The following is a 17570-nucleotide window of genomic DNA, read 5'->3' as shown; positions in this document are numbered from 1 at the left end:
CCTACACAATGTTTGTTGATGTTAAAGTGACTTCCCATTTGTTTAACATTAACTGTGAAATTAGAAGCGCTGTGGCACTAAGATATTTTGTAGGTCTGCCTTAAAGAATGAACAAACTTTGCAGATGCCTGGAACAAAGAAAACACAACTTGCTCTATGTCAGCATATATGACCCAAATTTCTCTTCCAAAAATTGTGGTCACAGTTGTTATTATAATCTTTTCATAAATACAGTTTTATTTTTGGGTGGTTTTCTGTTTAGAGGGTGGGGGGGGGGGTTGTTATTGTTGTTTGGATAATATAATTTATGCCGAAAATTTTTATTGTGTATGCAGTGCAACTGATGGGGTAGTTACTGGAGCTGTGATTATTAGATTGGGGTGGGGGGGAGAGGGTGAGATTTGCATGGTCGAGATCACAAACAGAATGTGCTATTACATAAGTGTGCAGAGGGGATGTAGACTGCAAATTGTATTTAATCCTTCTTCTGATACTCTGGCTGCCCTTGACTGCTTTCAGCAGTAATGTTGCAGTTGGTGCTACAACGCAGAAGTGTGAGGGTATGATCTCTATCACTTTGTTGTAGCAAAAGGCTGGAACTCCCTTTTGTACCCTGAAAAAAATAAAAAAAAAACCCAAACCATAATCAGGACAGTTGTAACATTCCCAGTTGAAGAGCAAACTTATGAGGACTATGAGAATTGCAAAAGTTTTTTGTGACCAAGACACTTGACAAGAATAGGTGGAAGGGCTTTAAGCATACAAGGAATACAGATACAACTTCCTTGGCAGCTTTTAATGTAGGAAATAGGATAGCTCAGATTGCTTAGAATACTTTCTTAACTTGAAAAATAAAAACTTGAAGCTTTTGTGTCAAAATTCCTCTACCTAACCAAGACTTTTTTCTTCACCTTGAGTAATTGTGTATCCACATGTGGGCCTATCTTTTCTCTTTCCTCTTTTTAGTTCTGAGGTTTGTGGAATTTTGCCAGAAATATTTTTTTCAGATCCCCTATAGTTTGTTTTCAAGATTAAGTAGTACAGCAGTTGCAAGTTGTTACATTTACCATTATTCTTGAGGGAAATGAGATTGGATTCTAAATTTAGAGCAAAGTTTTAGGATTATTTGCTTCAAACCATTTGGGGTAGTGTGATAAGCAACTCAAGACTAAGATTCCTTCAAGCCAAGATTAAGAAACATATATATACATAGAGAGAGAGAGAGAGAGAGAGAGAGAGAAACTAAATTTGTCAGTGGCATGCTGTGCTATAAATAAGAAAATACTCAAACCTTTCATTAGAACAGCTATATCTTTGCACTTCATGTAACATCTGCTTGACTGACTTAAAAATTCATTTTGGGCTTCTACTGATATGTGATTTTTTAAAAATATTTATCCTGTGTTTTACACGTACTTTGTAATATACCCTGTAAAATTATTATCTTATCTCAATGTGCCTTTTATTTCATATAGTAATATATTTCATATATTTCATATTCTTATAGTAAGACTATAAGAAATGCTCTTCAACATCAAGAGCCTTATCCATCTTGGAGAGGTAGAAGGAAAGAAGAATCTAACATTTTTCACTCTTCTGCCCCCTCCCCTGTCCCCCCCCGCCGCCCATATTGCTTTTATTGATTTTATGGTGTGTATTAACTGCAGAGGTATGACTTAATGAAATTTTCCAGGAAGCCAAGTTAGTTTTGGTTATTTTTTAGTGATATTAATCTCCTTTCTGTGTTCACTTCGGTGTGCCTGGTGATCTCAAAACTCAGTAGTGAGAATAAAACAAATGTGTCTTCCTAATGTTGTGGCAGAAGAAGAAAAACTTCACTTCTACGTTAATGCAGTGCCATAATCATACTTATAAGTGCTGAGCAGGGCTAATCTTTTGGGGTTTATTTTAGTCATCTCCTTGTAGGATCCAAACCAGGTAGTTCTAGTGGATGGTGTTATGTCTACTGCTTAGGAAAGTGCTGTGGTCTTAAAACCAGGTAACCCCCATCACAGCTAAATTACACAGATGAAGGAAAATAAATCCTTAGATAAATTATATAAATTCAGAGTTTGGGAGCTGCTTAGCCAGAGGGAGCAAGCTATGGGGGTGTCTCATGAGCCAGTTAGAGTATAGGAAATGGATATGGGGAATTGGAGTGAGAGGCAAAAGGGCTGCTGGTGAAGAAGCTAAGGTAGGCACTGGTGCTGAAAATTTAGGGTTAGTTTGTTTGCTCTTTTAAACAGGCAGCCCACTCCAAGCACAAGTAACAGTTTGTGATGTGGTCTGAACTTCCTAAATTTTTGGCAGTATGCTGGTATTTTAAAAAGGTGCATTAATGCTTTAAAAATAATTAAAAATAATGAGGTATAGAGAGAGTGGAATCAAATGCAGTACACCCCAGTTACAAATACTGCAGAGTGGTAAAGTGATGAAAAGAACTTATTTCTATATACATATTTTTACAGTGTCATTTGAATATGTACTTAGTAACTGATGTGGTGGTGTTTTGCAAACTGTTGGTTCAACAGGAGAAATTAAAAAGTATTAGAGAAACTGTGTCCGTGAACCTCATATAAAGGACCTGGCTGAGAGGGGGGGGTGGCAGCTCAGAGAGCTTTTGTTATTAAATTCATTATGAAACAACTGTCAGATGAATTTTGATGTTTCCTAATCATTTAATGACAAAGGTAAGTGTAAAGATGTCTTGCTGCTAGAATTCATTGATGATATGAAGTTTGAAAAGTGCTTGTAAGGTAGAGAGGAAGAAGACCTTTGGGGGATTTCTTAGGTCCAATGCCCAGACATGGGGTAAATCTAAAACATCTTTGTGATGCAGAATACTTCTTTACACCTAGCCTCCTTTCTCTCTGAGGGATGGAGTAGTAGGAGTGGGATGAAATTTGTAGCTATGTGCTTTAGGGTGATACAGCAAAAAGCTTGGAGGCTGAATAATTGAAAGGATCAAAGTAGAAAAGGGTGCAAAGTAGCTGAGCGAGCAGCATGGTACAGTTATGAAGAAGGCATATGTGCTCTTGGGACACAGTCACAGAGGTTTCCAGTAGACAGAGGAAATTATTGGTGGTGTTCTACAAGCATCTGGTTAGACATCATGTAGTTTGCTTCAGAAATTGTCATTTGTTTGAGGAGGAAATAGAAAAAATTGTGCAGAGACAGGCTCCTAGGACAAAAGGGGAAATAGGTGTCTCACTAGAGAAAGCTTGAAGAACTTTTCTGGGATAGTCCAGCTAAAGAAACTGTGTATGTGAGTGTTGTCTATACATACACAGGTGGAGACAGTAAAGGGGGGCGAAATACTGAAACTGGAAGACCATATAAGCAAAACAACACCTGAATATAGTCCAACTTTTTGAAGCTGTAGTTTCTTTACGGTAGTCAGGTTTTTGGAGTAAACAAGAACAGTAGAACTTGATCTGCTTTTTCTGCTAAATGTTGGTGAAATTTGAAAATAAATCCTTAATCATTGTGGAAATTCCAAAGAAAACAATATTGTGTATAGCCAAATATATTCTGAATTTTATGAAAAATTGTCTTCGACTAAACAACATTCCCTCAGTTTCTCTCTTCCAAGTTTTTTTGTCATTTCATGGTATGCAATGATGCTCTTGGAGTGGCTGTGGTGTTTTCTCAGAGACAGCTACCATTTACTTTCCTGGGCTAATGGGAGAACTTGTATTTTTTGAAAGGGTGTTAGTGAGAGGACAGGGAGTAGAACTTAGCCTTTTATGCTCGCTCTTTTTATACTTGCTGCACTTTGAAATAGACACTGAATTGCTTTTAGGAGGGGTCAATTCCTTCATTGACCTTGCAGTGTGCTGGATGGTAGAGATTGTAATTTGGATACCTCCATTAGGTGCTTAAAGACAGGTGGGGTGAATCCACGCCAAAGCATTCAGGAGGGAATAGATGATCTGTCTAAAGAGCTTCTGAAATAAGTGGAGAGTAGGCAGCTGAGGCAGGGCTCTTATGTTTAGAAGACGTGATGCACTGATATCTTTTTCAAGAAGTCTAGAAAACTTGGACTTTGCTGTAAATTTTGCACTTGATATTTGATGTAGAAAACAGTTTGCTGAATTCCAACAAAGAAAGCTTTGTTGCAACTTACCTAAAGTGAGAGCCACAGCTTGAGAGTGTGACTTGGAAAAAAGTATCCAAGCAGTTAGTCTGCTAAAGTCTCACTGAAACTTGATGAAATGTGGGCTTGTAGGTCAAAGTACAACAGCAGCTAGACTCCTGCTTGCCATGGGCATTGCTAAGTGCTACCAAATGTATTTTGTGACCTTGCTAGCAGTCGCTTGAGGAGCCAAAATTTAATCTCTTTTGCATTGTAAATAATGTCATAGTGAGCTTTTTATATGTGTTATTTTAATGCTATATGGAAAAGAAATTATATTCAGTAGTTTGCAAGTAGAAGAGAGGAAAATTATGGCTGAAGGTGCTGGTGGTTATATGTAGGAGATTAATGAAAGAAAAATTACGGTGTGATGTTATTGCTGTGTTGCATGTGGGCCTCACTTTGCTTGTGGTGAAAGACAGTTATGGGACAAAGTTTTGGATTCAGAAGACTGGCAGAGGGATTCAGGAAGGCAGCTTTGTGGCAGCTGGGAGCAAGGAAGGATGCTGTCTAATTCTGGCATTTTGTAGGAGATGCACTGGCTGAGATCAAGAGGGAGCATTCTAGGGCTTTTATTTAGACTCATAGGGTATTCAGGTGCAGATTTTGATATTTTAATTCTAAGTTCATTTTTCAGGTTTATACTTTTCATTCAGGAGCTATGTTGCTTATGTATCATTGCTAGACTATGTTTCTACCTTATTGAAAGCTATGTTTTACTGGCACAGTTGATTCAATCACTAATAGAATCTTCTGGTGTTTATAATCAAACATACCAGCTGTTAAAATTTAATCTTCCTAGATTATGGATATGTGAACAACATTTTATTGACCTCTTTGACCCTCTTTTTAACATATGTTAACATGTTAAACTGTTTTCTCAAATCATTTGGATCAGTCTTCCAAAACCAATGACAGTTTTTAGTAACTGTAAAAAATAAACAATTTGTCTCTGTAAACTTTCCTAATACTGATGTTTTGGGGTTTTTTACCAGATAAATTTGCGCCTCATCTTGGTAAGCGGGAAAACAAAAGAGTTCCTGTTTTCACCAAATGACTCTGCTGCAGATATTGCAAAACATGTGTATGACAACTGGCCAATGGGTGAGTAGCAGTGTGGCTTTGGCTTTTTAACTGGTGAGCAAGGAGATTCCCTGTATATTCACATTGAAGTGTCAGTAAACTGATCTCTTGCTCAGTGTTCAAATTAAGTATGTTTATTCACTATCTGGATAAAGATTTATGTAGAAATACAGGTGTCCTGCCTTCTTTTTCACAGTTCCTTCAGTTGGGCAGATTTTTAGGTGTCAGGACTGTTTCTTACTTTATATCTAAAATTTGCTTCCTGAAATTGAAGTACTTCTTTCTCCCTATCTTAAGACACTTTATTGATCGATTTAGAGGATCTAGTAAGTGTGAGGAAATGTCAGAGATAGAAAACCTCTTACGTGAGACCAGCTAAAATAAAACATGGGAAGTCACAGGAATGCATTAGTGAAATTGAGTCTGAAGTACTTTTTCCTTACTGCCTTATCTTGGAAAGGATCTGTAACACTGATATTTCTCCAGGAAGAAAATTAATATAAAAGCTCATTTTAAGAGACATTAGAAGACTGGATGTTGTTTGTGTAAATATACTTGGTGTCATAGAGGAATACTGGCTTTGGAAAATGGACTTGAGAACTTAAGATGTGTATTCACATATGTGAATAGCTCCCCAAAACAAAGTGCTTCTGTTCTCCCTGACTATGATTTCATGGGAAAATAGCCAAAACCCAGACATAGCATTACATACGATGAAAGAAAATGCTTCTTTTGGTACAGGACTTCATTTGGGTTACTGTTTTGATGTTAAAAAGACTACTATTTAGACAAACTAAAACATTGCACTGTTTCTGTGGTGTCTTTGTCAAAGACATATGGTGGATAATAGTTAATGCCAAAAAGTTAATAGTGATAATCAGTATTTTTGGCCTTAAACTGGTCTTTGAGGTCAGGAAAAAAGTTCAGTTTGCTGTTTGATTTGCTGGGATGCAGTAATATGTATTTAGTAAAATATGTAATGAAGGAGGAGGTTTTAAGTCCTCTGAAGTATGAGTTACAGCTGTAAAATGCTTTAAAAAATAGGTTAACATAGCTTCTGTGCTGTACATATTTTAATGTACATATGTACATAATGTAGTTGTCATAACCAAATGTTCTTTGTGTACATTTATCTGAATTGGTAGAGGCAGAACTGGATTTTTTTTCCTTATCAAGTCTGTGCCTGTGAACACGTGTTGTCATGTTCACAGTCTTGTGAAGAGCTTGAAAGTTGCAGATTCTGAGTTTAGAGTTGGGAAGAAACCCAGACCATAAAGTCTCTTCTTCAAAAAAAGTAGAACCAGACATGGAAATCTCAGTTCAAATATCTGCTGTCCTGAGGGAGTACTCTAAGTTTTGATGAATGTTTAATAAATCTCACTTCAGAATAGCATATAGATTTTCACAAACATTAGCCCCATTAGCTATTTTCAGACTGAGAGTGCTCCTCTTTGCCACAGGACTGAGAAATCTTGATGATGACTAAAGTTGCCTTGAAACAGAGATGTTACAATTGTTTTTACCACCATTTTGACTTGTCATGATCTTGTAGGGAAAAAAGGAATGAAATAACCTCCGTCACATGCTGGCAGGATTAAGGCAAACCTTGCCCCACCTCTTTTGGCAATACAGTTGTTAATTAAGGATGTCTCGACTTGCAGTAGAAAATGCCAAATTTATTTTAATGTTTATCATCTACATAGGCTACCTGTTTTCTTCTTCTCCCCATTTTCTGCTAAATAATATTAACTTCTTTCTTGTACAGCAATTATCTGAACTTAAAAAAAAAAGGCAGATTCAGTGAGTCCTTGGCTCATTTAGTCATCAGTGGAAATTAAAATTTGAATTCATGTCAGAAAGAAATGTTTCAGACTTCCAGCCAAGAAGCAGAAATTAAAAGGATGGGTAACTTGGCAGCTTAACAGTGAGAAAATACCTGTGCCAAAATATAGTCTGTCTTCTTTTGGTTGTGGTTTTACATCACTGTTGCACTGTACAGTGGCTGAATTTCTCTTTACAGCCACAGTATAGTGGAGTGTTCAGACTGTATAGAGTAAAAAAATCCAAAACAAAACTATTATGGTAGCAGTGTGATAATTCAGCCTTGATGTAGCCCACTTCACAGCACAGCAAACGGGCATGTGCTTGAATTGCAAGACAATTGAATCAGACCCTAAGTGGAAATACTTGAAATTCAAATAGCTTTGGTTGCCTAATTTGATCTAATCTTATAAACCAGGCACATGGGAGCACCTGGGAGTGTTGTACATTCTTCTGTTGGTACCAGCCTTCTCCCACTGTGGTCTGAGGCTGAGATGGCTCTTGCTGCCCAATCTCTGCCTACTTGCTTTTTGCACCAGATGCCTCTCTGTACACTCTGCAGCTGTGGCTTTTGTTTTAAATGCTTCACCTTCTACCCTTTTCAGTTCTTCTCCTTTTGTGATGCCAGTTGCTATTGCCTGTATGTTAATTGTGTGTTCTCAGGGAACAGGTTGGTTTCTGTGGCTGTTCCTGATCCCTTGCTGAATATTGATTTTGCTATATAAACACTACAAAAACAGAAAGAGAGAATGTTTGTGAACAAATGTAGCCAGATATCTGGTCATCTAAGAAACAGAAGACACTGCATTCCCAGAGAGACCATTTAAATTCAACATTTCAAAGCTTTATGATACTTGTTCTGAAAGCAGAGTGCATATTTAGTTGTTCTTCACATTGTGACAGGGAATGGGAAAAGAGTAGGAAAAGACCATTTAAGCTTATCATTTATTTATGATAGCTTAAGCATTATAGGAAAATGCAAGCTTGCTTTTTTTCAACCACCATTTACCACATAAAAACATTGAAACACATAAAAACACACATAAAAATGGATGGCTTGGAGAAGCTCCTTAAAACGTATTGGTGGGTGTGTGCTCTGAGAGAGCCTGTGCCCGGGCTCTGTGGTGGCGGTCGGGGGCTGCTCAGGTCACTGCCCCCTCCAGACATGGAACTGGCTGGATCTGGCCATCATCGACCGGCGCTGAGCTGCCTCCAGAACTTTTTTTCAGTGCCATGATCACAGAGTCCTGTTTCAAGTGACCCATTGCATGCGCGCTCGCTCTGTGTGCGGCAGCTTCCCGTTGCTGGAGAACGGCTCCAGTTAGTCAATTAGCTGGTGATGAGGAGTGTGGCTTGGGAAGCTTCAGAATGGCCTGGATATCAAGATTCAGGAAGCAATTTGCATGTATGAAATATTTTCTTTAGGACTTGTGTATGTGCTAAATATATCCTGCAGTCTGTGACATCAGTAATATTTATACCGCAGACATAAAATTACGTGTTTCGATGCCCAGGGTCAAATAATAGATTCAGGAATAGACTTCAGGAGTGCTGGTCTTAAATTATCTTCCTATACCTTCAGCCTGTGTTCTTTCTTCAGTGTTTTATACAAAAGAGTCCTTTCCTGATTTTCTTCTTGGGTAAAGGTGAGAGAAGTAATAAAAGATGTTTTTATTACAATGTAACTGTGGAAATTCTCTCTCTCTTCAGACTGGGAAGAAGAACAAGTCAGCAGTCCAAATATCTTGCGGCTTATTTATCAAGGGAGGTTTCTTCATGGCAATGTGACACTAGGAGGTATGAAAATAATTTTCATTATATGTGTTAAAGTTAGGCAAAAGGGGATATTTATTTACAGTTCAGTGAATACTACTTTACTGTTCAAGATCACAGGATGGCCTGCTTTATACTGCTGTTCTCATGCATAGAGTGACATTGTACTTTATTGCATATTTTCCCATCTTGTTACCACGAGCTGTTAAACTTTGCGAGGTCCCACCTGCTAAGTCAAGTCTCCTCTCACACAATGAAATGCCAGTGCTGCTTTTATTTGTTGTCTTTCTAAATGGAATATTTTGTTCCACCTCTCTTACACTGCATTTGCAGTATAAGCTACTTAATAAATATCTGAAGCGTTTTAAAATGCTTGATAAACTTTATGATAATTGGTCAAACAATAGTTTAAATCTTAGTGCAACGCAGGGAAGACACCCTGTGAATGAGAATGAGGGGAAGCATTCTTGCTGTCCAGTGCTCTCCCAGGGATACAATTGCATAGTTATGTGAAAACAACAGTAAATGGCTTCACTTCGTTTGCTAAGGAAATGCAATTCAACTGTGCCCCCTCGTGGCAAGTGTTTTCCCGCAATTACGCATTTTGGTGGGAACCCCTCAGAGAGGTGTGACACACGTTTGTTAAGTCATCCCTCCTTTTGTAGGTAGCATTTGCTAGTGGGAATATCAGCTGTATCAATGACTAAACAATATGAGACTCTCCATTCTTTGTCAGTTTAAAAACTAATTAATGCTCCTATTTTGTATGTTTAAATTATTTATGGTTTGGTACTTGAATGCAGTACAGAAAGGAGAATATATTATAATACAAAATTACCAGTTAATTGTTTTTGAAGTTAAGAGCAATCTGAAAATAATATTTCTGGACTGCCTGTGGTGATTTTCCATGAAGAATTGACTGGGATGATATAGCTATTGATTCACTCTCTACCATTCCCAGTGTTGCCTAGTGATGTACTTATAGATTTACTCTCCACATATATAAATTTTTAATGCTTCTATATATACAAACAAGATCATTGTCAGCTCAGCTGGAAGAACTCTGAAATTTTTATTCACTCTTTAATTTGTATTTTTACCAGGTGACAGTGAGTGCAGCTAGTAGCAGTTGGAATAGAGTTGAAAGACAAATGTTAAGTCTTGGATCATCTCTGCAGTTAAAGATGCTAGTCTTACCCTACATTTCCAGGCAAGGATAGCTAAGTGGGATTTACTTTGCCATTTATTTACTTTACACTTTACTGAATGCTGCTCTTTACCACCAGTATTTTTTCCCTTTAGTGGCATTTGTCTAAATCTGAGAAAATGTTGAATATTTGTTCAATATATTTAATATATTATTTAATGAGTTAAGCTGAAAAATAATAGCTGCATGCTGCTGACTTTTGCATTAACTTAGGTCTATGAATTTTGAACACTTACTTGGATTCAGGGCATTTTAGTTCATTCTTAATCACTCAGCGTTGAGATTTAATCATCATGTTTTTACCCCAAGGATCTTACATGTATATTAGTGTTTTTCAAAAATATTTTCATTGCTGTATTGTTTTAAGAAAAAGAATCCCTAAAACATTGGCTCAACTTCACTAATGAAGTTATCAGGAGTAAGATTACACAGCTGAAAGTGGAACAGGAATTCATGAAACAGCCTGAAAAGACTCTTACTTCAGTTTGTGTTGTTCATTAGAGGTAACCTTAAGTGAACTAGTTACCTTTAAAAGGGAGGTGAAGGGGGGAGTTTTTTAAACAGTATATATATTACGTTTCTTAACTTAGTTTAACTTTCATTAAGCTTTTCTAGCTGCAGTTCTCTTTGAGTTATAGCACTTAGTGTTATATTTGCTTTAGGTGATTAAGAAATATTGACTGGAATTTGGACCTCCTGAAAATCATTTTATCATCCAGTGAAACAAAAGTTTCCAAGCAAACAGTTTGGTGTTTTTCTTTTTAACTGGAGTCCATTTTTGTTCACTTTTACCTTACATGTCTGTGTAGTGTTATGAATTTAAGACTCCTATAAACTTAGATGCCTCAAAAAAGAGAAATTGGTCGGAAAAAGTGAAAAACTTTATTTTCAATGAATCATCCCTTGGGATACCTCCTCTGAATGGCCTGTCACCACAGGAACAGCAGAACTAATGGCACTGGCAGCAGTCTGGAACAGGCACCTCTGTAAAGCTGCACTGCTCCTGCCTGCAGTGCTTGAGCCACACTGCTCTGTTGTGTCCTGCCTGTGCAGAGGGCTGGGGAGTTGGCTAGCAAGGCAAAGTCTGTTGTTCAGCTTCCAACAGGAAATTTAATCCTTTAGCTAAATATTTGTTCTGCAGTTTGCATTTCAAATAATATTAATTAGGGAAGTAATACATAATCAACAGTTCTCCATTTCTTGGTAGATAATGGTAATTAGCAGCATTTGCTTCCTTATTTACTGGTGAAGGGAAGTTTAACCCACCATGTGCCATCCACATTCCAAAAGGGGGTGAAAAGTAAGTTCTGACGATAGAAAATGCAAAGCAGCAATGGAATTGAACAGTTGGGAAAGGAATTAAATACAAATTGGCTAAACTGAGAGAAAGGGGTGAGAGCACAAAGAGAAGAGCAAGAAAGGATTACTGAGCATAGGTTAGGCTGCTCAGATGCTGACGTGGTGCTCCAAGCAAGAAGCTGGGAATTTCTAGCAAGAACTTGTGTAAACTGTGCAAATACTAGCTGAAATTAGTTAATATAAGTATTAGCAGAGTACTACTTGATTACTGTAAATAGTTTATCTCCACAACTCACTAATCAAGTCTCCTGAATTGTGTTGATATTAAGAAAGATGTTCCTAATGTGATTATTTTGTAATTCAAGAATTTATGTTATGAAGACAATCCTTTTCCATGGAGTTTGCAAAGAGCATATTAACAGTCAGAGATTTCAGTTGTATCATGGTATCAAGTACCCACAATACATCATCTTTGTCAGATTTCAAGTTATCAATAGCTTCTAGTTGCAGGCACAGGCAGTGCTTCAAGTAAATTCTGCAACTTTCAGATTTGCCCTTCCATAGAGATGCCGTTTCCCAAAGTGTACAGCTGCTTCAAAGAATTTTGTGGAGTTCCGTATCACTTGGTGTGCTTACACCTTTGTTTGAACCTGTGTTTTAATCATAATTTGCATTTATTTAAATAAATATGTAGGCAATGAACATGATTTAATAGTGGTGTTGTAGTGAAGCTTCTTATTGGTGAATCTTTAACCTGTGCTGTAGGGATTAAAACAGAGGGGCATTTTTTGCTTTATTTGCCTTCAGGTTTATTGCCTATTCCTTACTAATTTATTCACTTAAAATGCCATTTCACTGTATGTGAAAATAAAAGCTGTAACTTGAGTTTGATAGGACAAAGTCTACTCAAGTCAGAATTATTTGTGTATTAAGGATTAAATTCTTGTTAAATTTATCACTGACTTTTTTTTCCACTATAAAGTAGGAAAGGCAAAACTTTGACAGAAGATCTTTTATTTCTCTGAAAAACAATCAAGGAAACTACTCCAAGTATGCAGTGTATTTGTATACTTAAATTGCAATGTCAAAATTATCATTTTAGTTTCAGACACAAGCAGAATGAATTGTGGAAAGCATAATTTAAATTTTTTTTTTTTTTGTTGCTAAAGCTCACAAAGGCAGCATTGTGAGACCTACTACTTTAAATTTGATATTTTTCACATGCAGCTGATGTTACAGATTAGTATTAAAAGGCAAAATGCAGACATTTTGTATTTCAAGAAATCTGTGTCATGGATCAAAATATGTGTTAGGAAAATCTGTTTTGCCATAGAGGTTTGGTGTTTTGATATCTCAGGAATAACAATTTGGTGGCTGCATTAGCAATTTTTTTGCATCCTTCTCATTAAAGAGTGCTTAACCACCTGAGTCTTGGCATGAATGCCCACTTCACTTTTTTACTTAAAAGAGGAAAGCTAAGCTTCCTAACAGGAGTATCATGTCTTTAAGAGTGCAGTGTTCTAAGTGACTATTGTCATGCCCTGAGTCCCTGATTTACTAAACTTCAACCAGTAGGCAGTTCAAACCTAACAGTATGAAATTTTGAATAGGTGCTAATGCAATTACAGTTAGTTTCAGTTGGGTATTTTGGAGAAAAAAAGGCTGATATAATTTGTTAATAACTCTCCCTTTTTCCTTTTGCAGCATTAAAACTTCCTTTTGGCAAAACAACAGTGATGCATTTGGTGGCTAGAGAGACACTGCCAGAACCAAACTCTCAAGGTAGGCTGGGCTCTAGAGGAGTTTCTTGCTCGAGTAGATGGCAGGGTTGTCAGGTCTCTTAAGGGCTCTGAATATTTCATAGTAGAGAAAAGTCAAGTCCTTGTGCTCTTTTGTGAAGAAGTTAATGCAATGTTTTTCTACATGTTTGTAGAAAACTAAGAATTTTATAGTTTAGCATTTTTATATTGTGCAGAAACTTACTCAGATCTTAAAAGTTCTTGTTTTATTATGAAAAACTAGTCCTGATTTATTTTTCAGTTATGTATGCATGTGTATAACAAGAAATAATTTTTTTACTGGAAATAATTGAGAACAGACTTGTATTAAGCATACTCACACAGAACAGCCGCATTGCTTTAGAAATGGAATATAAGTAAAACTTCCCTCTTCTTTGCAGGTCAAAGGAACCGTGAAAAAACTGGAGAAAGCAATTGCTGTGTAATCCTGTAAACCCTGTTAGCTTTACCTGCTAAGTGTGATGTAATATAGTCTTTGTCTTTCATGCTGCTGGAATAGAAGAGGCCCTACCTTGCTTCAACCACCTGTAGGAAGAGCCTGTCTGTAAATCCATGGAACTGAAATAATACACGAACACTGTCTCATTAGTCTTTTAAAAAAAAAATAAGTTAAAGATCTATGAACACTTCAGTTGTTTATTTTTTTCAATTCCTCCTTTTTGTTTGTTGAATAATCTTAAAGTACATCACTTTTTGAAAGAATTCAGTCTCCAGAAAAGTTTGTGTTTTTTTCCATAGCAGGAATCTTTTTGCTACCACAAAAATCTGCATTAACCGGATCTAACCAGTCAAGCTTTCTAGATGCAATTTGCACTAAATATGGTTGACAGTATATTTCTCCTCAACAATCTCTAACAATATTTGAGACATCTAGTAATAACCCACAATGTATAATGCAACACTGGAAAATAGTATATTAATAAGTAAAACAAATCTCACTTATGGCCAAATCAAAGGAAAAACTGTTAAGTCAATTCTACCTAAGTCAACCTCGGTGGCCAAACTGGCACAGATACTAACTAAACCAAGTCTAACTATATATCTTTTCACTGCAACAAAGAAAAAATACTATGTGCCTGTAATTTAAAAGCACTCTGTAGAGGGCTGATGAAACTGATTTTTTTGTTACTGTGTGCACTCCGATCGTGTGTTAGTTGAGTGCTTATTCAGACAGCACAAACAAGTGCAGAGAGTGCATTTCCTAGCCTTAATATGGGAGGGGTAGTTTCCTGTAGTTCATAGGCTTTTATTATTGTGCATAAATGTTAGAAAACATCATTTACTAATCAGTTTTATGTATTTGAATATTGGCAATTGGTGTTTTTCAGTCATTTTTCTCATCTGTACCTTAGACTTCAGTGTCATGCTTACTCATTAGAGATTTCAAAAGAATTATTAAAATTTAAAAAGCAAAAAGAAAAACTTCTGCCATAGTACTAGTTTTGTTTCTTTACGTAATCTGCATTTGGTATTAGTGCTTGCAATGGTATTAAAATCAGAAGCTGATTTTTGAAGGCATACATAATTGAAAAGGATGCCATTCTTTTATTTCATATCAATAATTTAAATGTTGATATGCTAAAGAAATTTGCACAGCACTAAAGCATGAGCTAGTTTCATCTAAACCTGTAAAAAATAAAAATAAATAAAAATTTAAAAATATAAAAGATTTTATATTTTTTCACTGGGGAGGAATTCTTCCTGGGTGAAATTACAAATATGTGTAGAATATATTTAATAAAAATCTTATAAAATACATAACTATAGAAGTTAAATATAGATTGGCGTGTAGTATAATAGAAGAATATTCCATATAAATAGCTTTAGCCTTTAAAAAACTGAGTCACAGGTTGACATTGTGTTCTGTACTTAAGTGTCCACAACTCTTACAGATGTTCTGTGTAATCGTTTTTCCGAATGATTGGCATCATTCAAATGTAAACAGGTTATTTTATTCATTGTTACTGCTTTGATGAAATGCTTTATATGCAGTAGATTTACAAAAATATTGTTCATACTGATCAGAATTAAATTTGTATAGAGCAGAGTTTTAAAACAAATTGTAAATAGCACTAAACATTTTCTTTCTGCAACCTGTACTGATAGACTCTTCTGTAAACTAAATAAAAGAATATTGTAGTGCATTTCAGTGCTATTTCAAGGGTTGTATTGGGCCTGAACTGCTTTTAATAGTACTTCTTAATCTGGAAATTAAGTAAGGATTCCATTTTATTTATTTTTAAAAAAGGAGGGGCACAAAGCTTGCTGGAAAATGCTAATGGGATTTGTCACTTCAATATTTGTTTTCCTTTCACTCCATAAGTGGCCTGGAAGTCTTTCTTCTGTGGGAGAGGAATGTGAGCATGAGCAGTTGCAAAAATGCAGCTGTGTCACACCCTTGTGTGCCTCCCAGGAGCTGTGTGCCTGTACTGTGAGTTTTTGCAGTCTTCCTTTACTGATCACAGAGAGCATGGACATTCCCCTTGAGGTGCTGGGATCTGAGATGACACCACTGTATGCTCATTACCAAAATGAATCTTGGGAGGGGGCTTTTCCTTCTGCTCTGCAGTCTGGTTGGTAAATAAGAAACTGTATGGACATAAACCTTCTTCTTTAAAAAGACAAAAGTGTGATAGACTTCCCTTGTCCAAAACGCTGACCACCCAAGTAAAACAGAATTAGATGGGAAATGGCTATGACAGCACAAGAAAAAGAAATGGTCCGAGACAGGACATGCTCAGTCAGTTATACAAGTCTTTCAAACGCATTGCTTTTGAAAAACAAATGCATGAGATGTAATCCTAATTTGAAAAAGTAGCCAGGTACTTAATACAGAACAAATACATGAAAATCCAGAAGCTTCCATTTAAAGTATTTGGTGAGTATTTGGTGAGGCACATGCTTTGTATAGCAAAGTATGTGGAGTTCCCTTTCGTTAAGGTGAATAAGATGCATATATGCACATGTCCAAGCAAATCCTCAAATACTACCTGGCATTTAAAGCATGCCAAAATGACTCCTGCAGAAAGTGGATAAGAGTTTGCCTGAATTTTCCCACCAATTGTCAGAGTTCTGCCCTTGGAAGAGCATTTCTGTTGTGGTGTGAGAAGGGTGGAAAACTGGGGTGGGGGGATTGCTAAAAGATGTGTGCTTTTTTCCTTGTATGCTTTGTATTGTGGTTTGTGCATTTGCCAAAACAAAAGCAGTAGCTCTTAGTCCCACATTTCCCAGCCTTGCTAAAGCTCATGCATATGCTTCTCTTCTTCTTTGATGGGAGTGAGTGGATACTCGCAGCCCAAAAAGATTAAAGCTAATCTGGAGCCCTTCTTATTCTGAAATACCATGAAGGGACTACATCTGTCTCTTCTACCATTGTGTGTGTGTTATAAACCATCACACATGAGACGAGTGATATTGCGGCCAATAGCCCAGGTTGCTGGGCAGCCCTTCAGAAGGACCTTGACAGGGGGGAAGAGATGGGCAGAGAGGAACTGTCTGAAATTCAATAAAGGCAAATGCAGGGTTCTTCCCCTTGCACCAGCACAGGCTGAGGGAAGGAGCTCTGCAGAGAAGGACCTGGGGGTGGGTCCTGGTGGACTACAAGCTGCTCCTGAGTCAGCAGTGCCCTTGTGGCCAAGAAGGGTGTTGGTGTCCTGGGGTGGATTAGGATGGCAGAGCAGTGCCAGCAGGTTGGGGGAGCTGATCCTGCCCCTCCACTCTGCCCTGGGGAGGCACATCTGGAGTGCTGTGTCCAGTTCTGGCCTCCTCAGGACAAGAGAGACACAGAGCTCCTGGAGCAGGTCCAGTGGAAAAGAGCAGGGACAAGCGAGGGACTGGAGCATCTCTCTTACAAGGAAAGGCTGAGGGAGCTGGGCCTGTTCAGCCACGAGAAGAGATGACTGAGATGGGACCCCATCAGTGTCTTTAAGTATCTAAAGAAGAGTGCCAAGAGGATGGATCCAGGCTCTGCTCAGCAGTGCTGAGCTACAGGACAAGAGGCAATGGGCAGAAACTGATGCACAGGAAGTTCCACCTGAACATGAGGAAGGACTTCCTTACTGTGCTGTGATTGCACACTGGAGCAGATTGCCCAGAGGGGTTGTGGAGTGTTCCTCACTGGAGACATTCCAGAACTGTCTGGACACAACCCTGTGCCATTTGCTCTAGGATGGCCCTGCTTGAGCAGGGAGGTTGGACCAGACGACTGACTGGGGTGCCTTCCAACCTGGCCCATTCTGTGACTCTCTAGTATCTGGTGGCAATGAAAGTGCTCTACAACTTCTCTTAAAGAATAGTAAAATTATGGCTCTGGAAATAGTTCTGTGGATTAGCTCAGCTGCTGGAGGAAGAAAGTGTGGCCACTGTAATATTAGAGGCTTTGCTAAGGTGCTGCATCAAGATTAATTTAATGCTGATCTCTGCATGTTATGGATATCATTCCTTAGCACATCTG

The 17570-nt window shown here is 37.6% G+C and overlaps 1 protein-coding gene across 1 annotated transcript in view; it reads left to right on the top strand.

Moving 5' to 3' along the window:
- The window catches only part of UBL3 (ubiquitin like 3), a 55881-nt gene extending 40620 nt beyond the window's left edge, over positions 1-15261 (top strand). The window contains exons 2-5 of the mRNA XM_009102859.4: positions 5131-5239; positions 8750-8836; positions 13023-13100; positions 13498-15261. Of these exons, the coding sequence (XP_009101107.1) occupies positions 5131-5239; positions 8750-8836; positions 13023-13100; positions 13498-13550 (327 nt within the window). The 3' untranslated portion in view covers positions 13551-15261. The remainder of the gene's footprint in view (positions 1-5130; positions 5240-8749; positions 8837-13022; positions 13101-13497) is intronic.
- Positions 15262-17570: the final 2309 nt, after the last annotated feature.

This window comes from Serinus canaria, chromosome 1 (assembly GCF_022539315.1).
Source record: "Serinus canaria isolate serCan28SL12 chromosome 1, serCan2020, whole genome shotgun sequence".
In the NCBI taxonomy this organism is placed as follows: Eukaryota; Metazoa; Chordata; class Aves; order Passeriformes; family Fringillidae; genus Serinus; species Serinus canaria.
Note: the sequence above shows the minus strand (reverse complement) of the source record. Positions and strands in the feature narration are given on the sequence as shown.